This window comes from Lagopus muta, chromosome 4 (assembly GCF_023343835.1).
Source record: "Lagopus muta isolate bLagMut1 chromosome 4, bLagMut1 primary, whole genome shotgun sequence".
NCBI lineage: Eukaryota > Metazoa > Chordata > Aves > Galliformes > Phasianidae > Lagopus > Lagopus muta.
The window spans coordinates 40,145,025-40,161,632 of NC_064436.1; the positions used below are offsets into that span (position 1 = coordinate 40,145,025).

General features: G+C 37.1%; 1 protein-coding gene and 1 long non-coding RNA gene across 7 annotated transcripts in view; one reads left to right on the forward strand and one right to left on the reverse strand.

Moving 5' to 3' along the window:
- Window positions 1-16,608, forward strand: part of RAP1GDS1 (Rap1 GTPase-GDP dissociation stimulator 1) — an 86,396-nt gene that overhangs the window by 28,067 nt on the left and 41,721 nt on the right. For 4 of the 6 annotated variants that reach the window (XM_048941230.1, XM_048941228.1, XM_048941232.1 and 1 more), the window contains exon 2: window positions 660-770. In XM_048941230.1, coding sequence (XP_048797187.1) covers window positions 660-770 — 111 coding nt within the window. The remainder of the gene's footprint in view (window positions 1-659; window positions 771-16,608) is intronic. The other 2 variants (XM_048941229.1, XM_048941231.1) reach the window with 1 other exon arrangement.
- The window catches only part of LOC125691672 (uncharacterized), a 31,243-nt gene continuing 15,988 nt past the window's right edge, over window positions 1,354-16,608 (reverse strand). The window contains exons 2-5 of the long non-coding RNA XR_007376199.1: window positions 14,498-14,621; window positions 9,007-9,101; window positions 4,382-4,466; window positions 1,354-1,953 (exon numbers count right to left, since the gene is read on the reverse strand). This is a non-coding gene — a long non-coding RNA (uncharacterized LOC125691672). The remainder of the gene's footprint in view (window positions 1,954-4,381; window positions 4,467-9,006; window positions 9,102-14,497; window positions 14,622-16,608) is intronic.

Consider the following 16,608-nt stretch of genomic DNA (forward strand, 5'->3'; position numbering starts at 1 on the left):
TTCTTTTCTCCTGGAGAAGGAAGGGTTATTTAATTATCTGAAATTTACACAAGAAGTTTCTTATTTCTAGAAGATGCCTTATATTTTTATGGTTGGATTAAATTTAAAGAGTTAGCACAGTTCATATAAACAGCACTTGCACTTAGAACAATGCGGTGGAAAATGGCATAATCCTTAAAAGGCTGTAAGCTCAGCACTGAGGCTTTGTGAATGCGTAGCCAAGATGGAAACATACACAGCACACAGGAAATGGCACTGTCAATTATTTTCCCATTGTTAATGGCAAAAATTCAAACTGTACTTAATTTCATCATATTTTTTTCTATGCAGAAGTATACAAGCAGAGATACTGCTGCCGATTCTTTAAACCAACTCAGCTGAGAGAATATTGATGGCTAAATTGCTGCTCAGCAGCATTTCATAAAGTGCCTGCTGGCGTCCTGCTCTCAGATGCAGGAGGATAAATGCATGCGTAAATTTGAAAAGTTTAATTTCACGCGTACCCTTTGACTCCTGGCTTTTTGTATCCCCAGAATACAGAACATTAATTCCTTCTTCACTGATACAGAGCTTTGTTTACTTTACAGTCACTGTTTACATTCAGTGCTGTTACCAAACGGCTAAGGACACTGATTTCTCTTTTCTTTGTGTTTACCAAGCAGATAATCTAAGTGATGCCCTGAAAAAGCTGAAGATAACAGCCACTGACAGCACAGCAGATAGCTTGGAGGGATGCTTGGACTGTCTGCTTCAAGCTCTGGCACAAAACAGTAAGTTCTGTGGACCATTCAATTTTTAATCATACCATGGTATCAGTGAATAAGAAGAGAGTTAATAAATTGTGGCTAAAACCTCATGCAAGCAGTTGGCTGCTAGATTGGTTGTTCAGAGTTTTTGTTGTTGTTGTTTGTTTGTTTTTATACACCTATCTGCAACACTTGGGTGGCAATGAAGGCAGTGATAAGTAAATACCTGCTATTTGAAACAGTTGTTGTTCAGTCATTTTTCCAGTATTTTGAAGTAGTACAAGAGATTTCCCAACTGAGGATAGGACAGGGATGGACAAATGGGCCTAACAGGACAAGTAGAGTGGATATAGGAGCTGCTTGCTAATTCTGGTGAAGAGAGTGTTGTTTCCTCTTGGTAGTTGGTTACTTCTCCTCATACTTCATCATTTCTCATACATCAACATTTCTTATTGCCAGTTGTTTCAGATAGCAGAAATGGGCTGGCTATCTAAATGATAGATAAATGATAAATTAAGAATGAAACAAAATGGGTTTTTTTTGCATGGCTTGGTTGTTTTTTTTTAGTTTGGTTAGTTTTTATCCCCCAAAAGCTGTGAAACGTGTGTCCTTACTCCAGGTACTACTGATAATCTTTGTTTCTTCTCCATGTTATTCTACAAATCACAGCCTTTTGGCTTTCTTGGTGTAAAATAATTCGTGAGGTTTTTCACAGTAGACCATAAGTCCCATTCATATCACATCAAAGATGTCATGTGGATAACAACAGTCTTTGCATTTAATAGTAGTGCTTTTTTCATTTTAATTATTCTTCAGGGAGATTCAGCCAGAGATCAGCCCACTTTTTTGAAAATGATGAATCACTTTTGTTATGGGCTTATTTATTAGGCATAACCAATACTTTAATCCAATTTTCTGTTGGTTTTGGTATTTCCAATACTTCTAAATCTAATACTTAATCTGAAGCTTAATTAAAAGGAAACTGTATGAAAAAATGATGATGTATTTAGCATAATTAACACAGATTATCATTTTGCTGATGAAAGTTGCATAATTTTCTAACAGCACAAGGTTAGCAGACACAAAATAATTTTCTCCAATGTACAGCAAACATACCAGCACTTCCTTGCAGCCAGATGACTCTTCTATCATGGTCTAGGGCTTTGCTCTTCCTTCCAGAATCTTTTCTCTTCTGGTCATGTGGCTACTAAATCAGATAAACAGATTAAGATTTTGACCCATTTCTTTTGGGTAGTTTTACATATACAGCTATAATCCTTCTGGAGTTTAAACCAATCCAATCGATGGGTTCAAGGAGTACTTATATTATGTAATTGTTCTTCCAAACATCCTAGTTATTATCAACAATAATATATTGCCAACAGTATATTGTGAAAATCCATCTTCTTTGACCAAGCAGCCAATGAACGTCCTTTCTAATAGTTCTCATCCATTCAGCTAACTTCCTAACATAGATTCACTTATTTGGCACACTATATATCAGATATATATAGATGGCATATATGGTAATATCATGAGGATATGACAGAAGGTGTGTCTGTGTATCAGTACGTCTCTATGTATCTGTATGTCTTACACAAAGGAGATTTCGGGCTAAACAATCACAAATGTTTTATCATTGACAAGTTTACTAACGTAGATATTAGGAGTAACACATAAAGCTAAGACAAAGCAAGCCAACATGACAAAATGGTTTAAGAGATGACTTCCATCCCTTTCAGAGAACATAGTTTAAACAGACTGAAGTCAAATAACCATCCTGTCATTTTAAAATGGTGTCTTTTTTTTTCTTGAAGCAAAGTTTTTGATGCTTTAAATCAATTTTATTTTTTAAATAACTTGATTTGCCTGAAATGAGCTGGAACAGAAGAACGAGTGATCTACGGGGCAAAAGTGTACCACTATTAAGTTTCTTCCAGACATGTCACGTTTGGATATCTTGAGAATAAGCTATTAAAACAGAACTTAGAGGACTAATAAGTCTGATTCTCTGACCTTTCCTGACTGTATATACACAGATATATATATTTGCATATGTGTGTGTATATACATGCACATATATGGTTATATACCTATATATCATGGTAAGTGAAGTTTGTGAAGACTTCTCCAAAAACTGCATACTGACATACAGAGTCTCCAGAGTTCATGGAATAATGCCACAATGATTGATTCCTAACTAGTCTGTTCTTTTGAGGGCAGAATTAAATAATGTCTAGAGAGATAACATGGAATGTGTTTTATATGGGAAAGTTCCATTACGTGTGTTTTCAGATAACATTAAAATAGAAATGTTTCCACCAGGAAGCCTTCAAAGAAATGTAGAAGGTGAGTAATAATGATTAGAAGTCAGATTGTTTATACTAAATTATATATTAATTGTAACAGGAAAAAAATAGTAAGATTTCTGAAATAATGATTCTACTTTCCTTTAGGATATTCCCATGTGTATGATCATATTAATTAAATTTACATTCTGGTTATAGTTCAGTAAATCATCATATTGGAGTAAGAACAGAAAAATAAACTACGTGAGAAATAGAGTGTATTTAAAGGAAATTTTTTAGGACTGTGTTTTCATTGAGAGTTCACCATAGTATCTTAAATCATGTAACTTAAGTTCAATTCACTTCATTCAGACTTAGGAACATAAATAATATGTCGTGTGTAAAATATAATGTAATGTTATTACTCTGATGGAACCCATTCCCATCTAACACCAGCCAAAAATCCAGTGTAAGATTGTGATTTCAACAAAGCAAATAAAAATGTTTAATTCCCACAAGTTCAATGCAGACCTGCTTCATGTATGTAAGAATGTTCCTCAGACTATTTCACTACTTTTAGTTGCTGCCTGCATGCATGCAGCATAGTCTGGTTGCTGCAGGAACACAAGGAAATCTCATTTGTCAGCAGTACATCAACAGTTTTGGTTCTATTTGCTTTGCATGCAATCTTTGAACTTTTATTGTTAAAAGGTTACTAATCACTTTCTTCCAATCCCATATTATGTGTCACATAGAAAGAGACGGCAAAGCTGTGATGAATGTTATAGCTTTTAATTTCTTTTTATGTAACCTTCTACTTTCCTTTTGTGTTTTTTTTTTTCCATAACTCTTGCCAACCCATCTTTTGATAATAGCAGACAGGCTGTAGTGCCATAGAACATGACACCCCTTTTCTCTAGCCTGATGAGCTATTCTGCCATTTGTCACACCAAACAAATTAAGGCATGTGCATGCACACGTACAACAGAACACAAGGCTAAGTCAAATAACGATCTGTGATAGCTGCCAATAAACAATTTGCAGGTCAAACTGAATTGTTTTTAGCTACTATTTTGTCTAGAGAGATGGCTGTATAGCCCTTCACATCTGACACCTGGGTCTAAAAATCTTGCACAGATGGTTTCTTCAGGAGACACTGTTTGGAGAGATTATTATCCCTGTTTATGAGGACATTTATTTCTTCAGTGCTTCTGGTGAGACCAGTCATATTTTAACAAGCTAGAGCCACTAGACAAAACTAAGGGCTATAAGCTGTAAGAAGGAATGATGGCAGAGGAGTAAGAGCTAAGTGCACATTGCAAATGCTTTACAATAATGAAAACATACCTTATTTTGGGGACTTCTTTCATCATTCTCAGTGAAGACAACTGGCATAGCTAGGGACTTTGCAGCCATTCTGTCCACCATATTTCTGAAAGGAAAACACAATTGTTTGATCTCTCTCCATCCACCAGCGTTCATCATCTCTAAACAGATAAACGTCCTGTGCTTCAGATCTCTGAAGTGCAGGCCGTAGCAGGCTGTGGTGCTTGATGGTGCACTGAATGAAATACTGCCTTCTACCAAATCAGAAGATGAAATTCACTTACCGTGTCTTGACTTTTAAAAACTATATATTAAACAAATGACTCCAATGTCTGCTCTACGTTTTAGATTTATGGGCATGGTTTGGTGTGTTATTGTCAAGAAGGAATTTAGCTGATCCAGAAGCAGGCTGTTTACTGTCGTATGAAGTGCAGAATTATCATAGCAATGGGAAAAGACAAAGAAAAAGGAGAAATTACTTTGTGAGTGAATTTGATTCTGAGGTTCTGTACCTCTTGTTCAATTCAGCTTAAACAAAAAAACATTAACTGTGCATTGAAAATATGATTTCATTTTGTGCTTAGAATGATAGAATTCCCTCCATTATAAGTTGAGACCTCTATAAACAGGGATTGTTTTCCCTCTTATCCACAAAGTAGCCTAGAGTAATGGAAAGCTTATGGTTGAAGCTGCTTTTTAATGTCCGTAAAGAAAAAGGGAAAAGAATTAAAATCTGCAGAAAAAAATTACAGGAGGAAATCGGGGGAAAAGAACACTGGTGTGTGATTCTGAATGCATTTTTCTTAGAGAAACATGGTCGTGTCATAGACTCACAGAATCATCATGGTCAGAAAGAGCACTAAGATCCTCTAGTCCAACCACTAACCATCATCACCATGCACACTAAACCACGTCTCTAAGTACCACACCTTCGCATTTCTTAACTCCTCCAGGAACAGGTGACTCCACCTCCCTGGCAGCCCATTCCAGTGCCTTTCCTCATCTGCCTGTGTTCACAGTGGAATGAGAAGCACACTCCTCCCCTGGGACATCAGCCTGCCCTCTGACCACACTCAAACAGCATAGCGTGTCTGCAGCCCAGGGCTGTCTGCCTGCATATCTTGGATGTAGTTAGCAAAGCTGTATATTTGGTCTGATGTTTTTGCTAAATTTTCATCATACCAGCAACTTAGAAATCAAAGGGTATTTTGTGTTTCTGTTCTAATTACAATTACAGAAGGATGTTTTTCCCCTACGTACAAATGGAAGTGAAAGTACCGCTGATGATGCAGGGGAGTCTGTTTGCTTTCCTGTCCAACTGAAATTGCCAATGCAACTACTGTAGAAAAATGGCAGTATTAAATACTGTCTCTAGTGGCATCATTAGGCTTTCATTACTGAACGTTATTGCTTTTTGAATAATAAATTGTACCTGATTATTACATGTTCAAATTATTTCCTATTTTGGAACCAAAAAATCTTTGTTAGGAAAAAGGAGACAATTATTTGGTTTCAGGAGTTTTATTTTAAAAGCACAATGTTATGTGTTGCATTATTGTAACAACTCAAAGGACACAGTAACTTGAACTTAAATTGTTTTATGTAGGAAAAATTCTGTGAGACAATGGATATAATTTCATCCATTTATGATTTTATTGGCTCAGATGCTTTCCAACCAATGACTGCCTAAGTTGACAGAAAAATATAGTCTCTGAACACATGCATTGCAGCTAGGAATTTAGGGGTGTTGCTGTATAAAAATGGGGAGGTGGGGGCGGGGGGATGAAGAAGGCTAAAGCACTTTTGCACTGGATAAAAGTATTTTGAAAGGTTATACTTATAATCTTATATAATTCTCACTTGTGAGAAGTAGAAAATGCTTTATTTTTGACTTCACATCTATAAAAACATGACTGTATACTGTTGGATTTAGGAAACAATAGGTTAATTGTAAAGAAAATACAAAAGAAGGCAATATCCTTCACTGCATATCACTGTGTAGTGATGTATACTCACTAAGCTCTATCTCATAAATACTGCATCTATCAAAAAAATAGTTATCCTGAGATCCTCAAATAGAGGTCTACAAAAAAAAGGACTGCATGAGAAAAAGAAAATGAGAAAGAAATATAGGTTTTCTTTGAAAGCTTCTGGGACAATTACTGCAGTAATAACAAAAAGAAAAGAAAAAAAAGAAGAAAAAAGAAAATGTTGTTGCTAGTCCAGACATGCTGCATTTCAGATACAAGAGGTTAGAGCACACATACATAACCCAGATTTGACAGATGAGGAATCTCCAAATCTGCTGAGAACGTTATTTTTGGCTCTGATACACTCAGTGTAAGAGGCTGAAAATGCCCACTAATCCCAGCCTTCAACACCTAGCTCCGAAAAGTGTCTGGCATGTGACTGAAGCAGAAAGGCAAGCACACACATTTCCAAATATTTTTTACACTTCATTTTTTGGAATCTAAGCCTATGAGTTCACACATTTCTATGTAAAAATGCTAAAGCAGAATTACACCAATAGAGATGAGCTTAAATGAGAAGGGAAGGCCCTCATTTTTGGAAGAAGTTACGGTGCAATGAGAAAGATTTAAAGCAACACACTTCCCCTTGAGATGTGATTGGCTAAGATATGCAGTTTTCTATTTGAGGAACTGTGCTAATCCCTGATAACTCAAGAAGCTGTCAAATTACTCATGAAATTTTTAATTTCAACATTTCTTGCACAGCTCCTTTGCCGTGACACTTTTCCTCCCATAATGAGTATAATTACTTTGTACTTTTTTTTTTTTTTTTCCTCAAAAACATATTTTGGCTACATACTGCCCTGTTTTGATTTGGATACATTCTCTATGTTGCATCAGAGAAAATACATTATAAACTTTCCAAGCAACTGCTAGTAGATCTCTTCCATCACTTCCTGCTGTTTCAGCTTTCTGGTGTCAAGATCATGAGCTCAGCCCTCCTACCTAAACCTTCTGTTCAGGTTTTCTCATGCAAGTCAGCAGTAGGTTTTCTAAAACCTCGTGGTTCCTATTTGATGGCATCACAGAGGAGGATGTGAGCATCTGCTGAAGAAAATGTTGGATTTCAGCAGAGATTGCTGATTTCTCACATTCCTTCCTCGGAGATGAGACTTGCTGTCCTATGTCCCAAATCTCCGGTAGGCATTTGCTTCCAAAGGCATCTACTTTCCCATTTTTTATGTCTTGGTGGATTTCCAGTTCTCACAACCATATGTTAACACAGAGGTTATATCTGAGTTGGAAATTCTTCACTATGCTCTGTTCTTTTTAACTGGCTTTCATATGTTGTTGAGTTAGTTAGCACTTACACTCTTCCTATAATTGACATTACTTTTTCTGATCTTCACTGGTCATAGAAGACAAAACAATTCCTGTACTCAAGCAGCAAAATCACAGAGAATTCAGAGATAATTTTTTGTAATTGCTAAATTCATACTTATACTACAAAGATACACTTCTCTGAAATACTTCAAATGTCACCACTAATGCCTTTGATTCAAGGGAAAAGCTACTTTTTTTAAAATTTACCTATATTTTCTATTTCCTTTTTGTACATTTTGGGCAGTTCAACATACATGCTCTTATTTCATTCTTCACCAAGTCAGACAAGCACCTATACACTGAACTTTTAGCACATCAAACTGCCATGTGGTTTTAGAAAAGTTCTATGCCTGTTTAGTATTTAAGCAGGGGTCATTTCACGTTTTGTTCCCAGGAAAGTAAAAGCTTGGCTACTCTCCCACCCAAACACAGAAAAGAATAATTTGTAGAATGTTCTATCCTAGCAGAGTTATTCTAAGAAATAAGAATTACATATAAATTTCATTCATTCCCATTGTGGAGGCATTTTAAGCTAACTCATTTCCCTTCCTGAAGTACAGAGGAAAACCTGAGCATTTCACAGCTTGCTCAAGCAAACTTGGCCATAAACTTCTCCAGTTTTGCAGTCAGATTTGAGCAGAGTGAGAGTAAGATGAGATGTGTCATTTCATGTGGATTGTTATCAAGTAACAGTGTGAACCTCTGCACAGCATTAGAGCCTAAAATAAAACAGTAGCCACCTATAGGCACTATTTTGACACTCACGTGTAGGATTAAGTTTTGGATACTGTTATTTCACGTAAGAGCACTCACCAATTTAATACTCATTACTAACAAGTAAGCTGCAAGAACACAAGCCAGCAGGCAACAATGGCAGGAGAACACAAAATGAGTGAGCAAACAATGATACCAGTTAATTGTTGGCTTATTAATAAGTAGCAGAATCAAGGCCAACATTAGAAGTATTTGCCCTGTAGCACTGAGCTACCTGTAGCACCTTGAACAGCACGTTTTCTGTGCATATTGGAGACATGAAGTGGTATTTGTTTGGCAGCTGCTAAGTCTTGACCCAGCGTCTTTGGATTTGGTGATGCAGAGATAATTAATTGAATCTGTCTACTCAAACCAAGAGAGGGAGGGGGAGTAGAAATGGAAAAATATGAGACTAAGTAGAGGAGTAGCAAGGAATAAAAGCAGTGCATGTTCTTAAAGGAAGGAAAGAAATAAAGGAAGGGCAGGACAGATGTAAAGTTAAAATTTTTGAAAGAAAGCCATCAAATTAAATGCAGGTACCTGAGTGGCGATGGATGCTGAATCTCCATAATTCCCACTGCCTTCTGCAGCAGCTGCTCACACTCAGAATTTCTACTGATTTCACTCAGTTACTGCTGCATGAAAGTTGAGAACAGAGTAAAATTAGTACAAGAAATAGAAAGAAAGGTTGTGACACTGCCAGCATTTGCCAATATTCTTACCTTTAAGGACAAATTGACAAATTCCTATGTACTGTTAGTCCCATTGAGCCCGAGTTATAACTTGTAAAAAGTTATGTCCATAAGTTGCTCCAAAAGTAATGCCTCCATTTTATTTCCATGAAAACTGCAACAGCTACAAAGAGCACAATAGCACTATTTTATAGAGCAAATTCTCAGCTACAACATGCTTTTTTTTCTTTTTTTTTTCTTTTTTTTTTTTTTTTTTTTCTTTTTTTTTTCTTTTTCACCATAGTCACCACTGTTAGCCAATTTATGAGGATGAGCTGATCGAGACACTCTTCATTTCATGGTATGATTGTTGTGCATGGCTGTCCGGAACATAGCTTGTCTTTCATGGCACTTTCACTGCTGCTGAAACACACCACCCACTGCCTCACTGTGCTCACATCCACTCTTTGGTCTCCATAAGTGTTCAGCAAGTGTCAGTGAATGTCACTGGGTGCCATTTTTTCCATATGGAGGAATTCAGTGACACACATTTGCATTCATACGCACTCCCATGTCAGATGCCATTGAGTCAGAGTGCTCCACCTGTTAAAAGGCAACAGAATGTAATGGAATTGGTTGGGAAGGTTCAGCCTCTGCTGCCATACCACCATTCATCTGCTATGGGACAATAATATAGGAGGCATTACTTTCAGAGCAGCCCTTGTGGATGACAGAGTACTTCAAATATTTGGATATAAAGCCGCTCCTTTTTCAATTGCTTTGTTTTGCAGCACCATCAGTCTCGATTCTTATATGACAGCAGGTGTCAAGAAAAGTATTCTTTCTTCAAAGTTTATTTCTTAGCACACTGTCTTTGCTGAGCATCATACAAACCTGGTCTCCGTGACGGGGAATATAATGCAATAAAAAGTAAAGCAAAAAGCATAACATAAGCGTTCAGCATTTATAGTTGAATTACATTTAACATCCAATTAGCAGGAAATAAGATATCATTTAGCATAATTAGGAGTATTTCTCATGACAAAAGATATTTTGATTGGTAAGCATAAAATCAGTTGTGTGTTTACAGAGATGTTAAGTCTAGGTGGTAGCGAATTACAGGGGAAGAAATTTGACAGGAGCATTTTCATAGAGTGAGTTTTGATGAGAAAATGAAGATGGTACACAAAACTCTGAGGAAGGCTTTATATTCTGCTAGAGAAGGCTTGGAAAAGATGAAGACTGTCTTAGAACAGATGCTGTTTCTATTGGCTAAAATATTCCTTTGCTACACTACCTTACATCACATCCCTCTGAAAGTAACATTACCCAGCAAAAACACCTTACTTGTTTTTCTAGCTTTTGGCAGAATAGCTGCTTCAGCAGTAGGGGTTTGTTGGTAGGGAAACTGCCAAACTGAAATGACCACATCTTAGACTTACGTATTCAGACAAGCTAGAATTTCTAGTCAGCCTTGGATACAGATGATCTCTTGTAGCAGAGCCAGAAGTTCAAATCTTATTGGGCCAGCTCAGCCAGTTAAGCTCATTGAAGTCCAATAAGTTTAGCTAGTAAGACTTACAGTCAAATGCTTTTCTGAAAACTGGGAATCCTGATGGATGTTTTGTAAGGGAGTTTTGTCTCAAATACTGTGTTATAAATTGTTCCTTCTTCTTGCTGCAGATGCTTGTTGCATCTTAGCTCATGAAACTGTGTTTTCAAGGCACCGTATAACACAATGCAGAAATGTTTCAACACAAATGCTGTGTATTATACAATATTACAGTATACATATTTAATTTCAACATACTAAATCAAAGCAACTGCTTTTTATTGGACTGTCTCCCAGTAAACTGGCTTAGCTTAATGATACTGAATGGTAATCACTGCTGCTTAGTAGGGTTATATTTTACATAAATTCCCCTTAATAGTGATGTGTATTGTTAGTGCCACATAGTTAAATGATGTTTATCCAAGTGTTAAATTCCAAGGGCTATTCATTGTATATACAATGTGCCAAATAAAGATTAAGTGTTAAATATTTTTTCTTCTCAGAAGACTTCAGTGAACAGCAGTTTCAGGTAATAGAATATAAAAATATTTTTTTTTAGGTTAGATTTTTGAAGTGCAGTGCAGAAGCAATGGAAAAGGCCTCTTCTGTTTTTGTTTTTGTTTTTTTTTTCATTCTTAGCTTTGGCAGCTCTGTCCCTTATGACTTACAAATATGATTTCTTTTTAGATTAAGCTTTTCCTTATGCTGCTTTGGCAACAAAACTTTTTTGAAACATCAGTGGCTAAGAAAAAAACCTTTGTTTGTAGGCAGTTGCCCAGTAAGCACTGGGGATAATTTTTCAGTAGGCATTTGATCTTGTTTGAGAGCACTCTTAAGAGATTGCTTTAAAGGAATATGAAACATTTCCTGCATGTATAATAGACAGCTTTTAAATCTCATTTCATTTCTGAACTTAACTAAATGTGGAAAAAGGATTTTACACTATGGGCCTTGTATTTTTGTTGCACAGACTGAAAAACTAAAGCATGAGGGGGTGCTTAAGGTTTTACCCAAGGTCTTGTATTGAACCCAGTTTGTACAAGTAGTGGAGGAGGCAGATTAAAATGTCCACACAGACTGAGTACGAAACATAGAATCGCTCACGGATGACATTTGTGCTAAGATGCCAGGCAATCAAGAAGGTAACTAAGGTACTAATTATCAAACTATTTAAACAACTGGGCTACTAAAGCGGTTACTTCCTGCAGAAAGGTGGACAGGGAGAATTAAGAGCTCAAATAAATCCACCAAACCACATATCTGGGTGCTAAACTAGATACAGTTCAGGATAAGAGAATCCTAGCTGCTTAATTTTAATATGCTGCCTTGTGCTGCAAAGCACCCATGGAAGTTTTAATGTGCATATTTCTTCATGGGAGGCAAAGCTGGTGTGTATGTTTATTAACTCACTTCATTGGTACCTGCAACAGGCTGTTCAAGGCATGGGTCTCATCCTACAATTCGTTTTTTTTTCTTTGGATACTGCGCCTGGAGAATTTAATCAGCAGGAATCATGCAGCTAGCTGGTTGGTGAATTGGTCTCTCCATCTGTCCTTCCTTCCTTGTTAGAGCTGAGATTTTAATTACCAACATCTGTGCACTATCTCTTTCTCTTCATTAAAAATAAGAGCTGAAGTTGCCCTATTGCTGCTGCCGTAGAAAGAACAGAGCAAACTCCATGATAAAAGTGTTCACAAAGCTGAGGGAGAATCCTCCCTCCCTCTTAGGGCTTTAATTTGAAGGATGTGTGAGCAAGCAGATTATATTTATGGGGAGGAGCTGCCAACAGAAGATATATTTATGCGTTTAATTGTATATATTCTCTCTTTTTATATAGTATTAATTGTATATATTCATTTTTTAAAAAGAAATAATTATTGGAGTGGTCTTTTTGGCTCCTTCCTCTGTGATGTAGACCTTGCTGCAGAAGATCACATCATTTGTTTTCCAGAGGCTCTTTTTGCGTTCATTTAGTCAGACCAAAATCTCCATTTTGTGGTATGGAAAAAAACAGCAGGAGGGCTACAGAGAGACAGGAAGGCAGAACACCATGTGAGCTCTTGGTCACGTGAACCTTTTTTCTTTTTTCTTTCTACTGTGGTGGATAGAGGATGTACCAGTTAGGAATACATCTCTTGCTCCTTCCATTCTGCTATGTGAGTGAGCCGATGAAAGGTTCCTCTCCTGTTATATGTGTGGTTCATTATTATTTATTCATATGCTCATCCTCCTCTTTCTGATGAGAGCACATGTGAGAGGGACATTATAAAGCCATGGTAACTTCCTACAGTGGTTTCTGGAGGTTTATAAAACATCTCTTCAGCTAGAAATACGTACATTTTTCAAAAAAGTACTCTGCAAACACGGTTGGCTTAATAAAGAGGACACTAATGGAGCTGCTCATTTACGGTTCCTCTCTCATGTAAAGCTCTACAACGCAGGCATTGCTGCAGTGATAGCCCTCACTTATATTATTTCATACTCTTTTTCTGCTGGAATGAGAAGTTATATGCACCGAAAAAAAAACATGTAGTAGTACAATTTAAATTCATTGTTCAAACGAACTGTGCACCAATATTTTTCTGCTGCCTGTGAGTGCAAAGTAGCAGTATTTGTGACAGATAAACCTTTTCCTTCCTGCTCCCTGCCTTTTCTTTCACTTGAAGATGTGGAAAATGATGCAGAGATGAGAAAAGAGTGATACAGAGAGGAGTAAAACTTAACAGGAAATAGAGCCAAGAGAGGAGAGCATACAATCTAATTGGATTTTTTCCTGTAACGATTTCTGCTACTTAATTAAGCACTCTGATAGCCCTGGTGCTCAGCTCTCCCGTTCTGATCTACGACATTAAAGAATTTCCTGCTCACACCCTTTATTATTCTGACTGCAGGCACTGCAAAAACCATGAAAAGCAAAGATATTGACATTTTAATCACACTATTATGACATTAATAAGATTTTGGCACTGTGTGATCTAACATATTCTTCATCTTGATATCTAGTGATAGGAAGAGACATCCAAAGCTGCAGGTTTGACCTTAGGGTTTTTTCCCCCAATTATGCTTGCCATGGCACAGCATTATACTGTATTGTGTGCAAAAGGACTGTTTCTAAAGTAGCATTATCACAGCCCTACAGTTCCTTTCCTTCAAGATAAGAGCAGTAGGTACTCTGTGGGTGGGTTGTGCTTGCAAGTTGAAAATCAGGCTTTAAAGGAAAGCAGATGTAATCTGGATGTGTATTTATAGCAAAAGGATTTTTTGAGGTACAGCACCCTAATATCAGGCAGCCTACGTTGTCAGGTTTTCTTAGCACAGAAATTTGTGAGGAAGTGTAGTTCTGCTGAAGGAGTTAAAATGGCAGCTTGTTAATACATCATTAATGTTGGCTATACTTCCCTTTTTCACCATTACAGAAAGCATAAAAGGAGATTACATCACAGAAGTTTTGTCTAGATCTCACTTGCTCCTGCAGAAACATTTGTTTTTACATGTCTCAGTTACAATTGACAATACATTGAAACAATTCAAAAGATGACACCTGAAATAAGATTCCAAAATAATATAGCCTCAAATTATTTACTAGGAAGCCCAGAATGAAGCTAGCATGCAGCAGATACGCATCTTTTGCAAATATTACTTCTTTCTTGCATACACACAGAGAAACAAGAAAGCAGACCTTTTCCAGTCCATGAAGAGAGTAAAGGGAAGAATTTAGGAGCACCAATTTCCAATTCTTGCCAAATCCCTGTTTTAAAACCTCCAATTTGTTACTTTTTTTCTACAGACATGTTTGAACTGTTAGTACCTGGAAAGCGAATGTTCAGGAGACTCTTCAGTCAAGGGAAATAATTGCTGGAGATCTTCATTTGGATGTCGTGCTTTCCACAGAGCATGTCCATGTATCGTTTGCTTGTCGTTAAGTCCTCCTTCTTTAAGAAAAATACAAAGAATATTGAGCAAAAAAGCTAGATATAACAAAGCAACTTAAAGTTTATATATAAGCCAAGTCGTTGCAATTAAAATACCCTTCCTTCTGTAAGAGTTTCAAAAGCCCTCCAAAAAAAAGCTGAGTTTCTATACCTAAATTGTCTTTTAATTGTATATCTTAAGAAATGAATCAGTGTATTTCAGCACATTGTAACAAGCAAAGTTTTGACATTGGTGCTCAGCCAGAACCAATGGGATGTTGGTTTTCTGAAGGAGGAAGTGTATACAGGTGTGGCTCCTGTACTGCTCAAGGTCTTAAAAAAACAAACAAACAAACAAACAAACAAACAAACAAAATGGAAGTGAATGTCCTGTTTTCATCTATGGGATACCAGGTAGCTGATATCTCAATTTACAACAGGTCTATTATGCACTGTGTTTTTATTGATACACGCTTACTTATGAGAATAAAATAAATCAGAGCCTATCTGCTACACACACCTGGCCTGGAGAAGCACTTTGTTTTATTTTCCCATTTCTTGCAGGAAATATTTTGTTCCAGTTGTGTAATTTATTTTTTGGCAGTAATAAGTCCACCAAACTACAGCTCATAAAATAAGACTGTATGTCTCAGCAGCACAGTAGAGAAAAATGCATTAATGTCTCCTGCCTACTAACTGTGGTTAAAATCACATTGGGCTCACAGATACCTACATTTTTGTCCTTTCAATTTTGAACTCAAGGGAGAGTCATCTCTCCTTTAATAGACTGTGTCTGGAACAGTCTGTAATCTTGACACAATTTCTCTGAATTCAAACTTTCATTTCATTCATACATATCCATGGGAGAACATAGCTAACGATGTGTATGCTAATGTCAGAACTTGAAAAAGCTTCCATATCAGTTGGAAGTTGTTTTACAGGGGATCTTCTGAGAGGAGTTCTCAATACATGTTAAAAAATCAGTTAACTAGATTGCAAATAGATCAGTAACAACTAGTACATTATGTGTATGTTGACATTAATCAATCTTTGGTTTTTACCTAATCTGTTGGTGATCAGATGTCACCATATTGTAGTGGGTGGTCCTAGTCAGAGACCAACATCACAAGAGAACAAATACAACAAATACAGAGCTCAGGCAGAATTGCAAGCCAGACTTGAATTCTCCCCCTCTAATTCATATTCTCTGCAGGGTGAGCCCAATGCAGCTCTCCTGCGCTTAAAGTGGGTTGTCTTGGAGGCCAAAAGGCAATGGCAACACTGAGAATAGGAATAGGAGGGAATAGGAGGGAAGAGGAGGACAGAAGAGATGGTGAGCCCAATGACGTGCTGTTAACTATTTGCAGGTGAAGCACAGCTAAGAAACGATTGCACATTGCTACTCCAGATGACTTCCTGGGCTTCTATGCTGCATTCTGAAGCGGTAGCTGCCATCTAATAATCTATCACACTAATACTTAACTCAAAACTGCAAACTATTTGAAAGCATTTGCAAGATAGGTTTTAGTATCCAGTACCCGATCTTTAACTGCAGTGAATCAAAGTTCATTTACAATTTGTACAGAGCTGCAGGCTAGTAATGCTATGTGGGGCCTTTACTATGGAGCAACTGCACAATTCCTTCTGTAAAACAGGCAGAAAGAGGAAATGATTTGTTCTGAAATCTGCAATCTGAGTGTTATTTTTCCTTTTCCCTTCTACTGGGACTGTGTTGGAGCTACCGTAGCCTAGCAAAGTAATACAGAAGATGCACATCTTGAGTATAAATGAGGTCTAGACTACGATCTGCTTAGCTCTCCTTCTCCAGTTTCTGATTTCTGCATTACACTGAGCCCTCAAATGTTGGGATATCCCCATCATTCTTTGAATGTTTCCCATAATTATACATTTCAGAGCACCAATTCCTTGATTTTTACACAGTATTTCAGGCTGCTGCAGATCATATCACTCCATGGCCTTTAATCTTTCTCCCTCTCTCCAGTCGTGG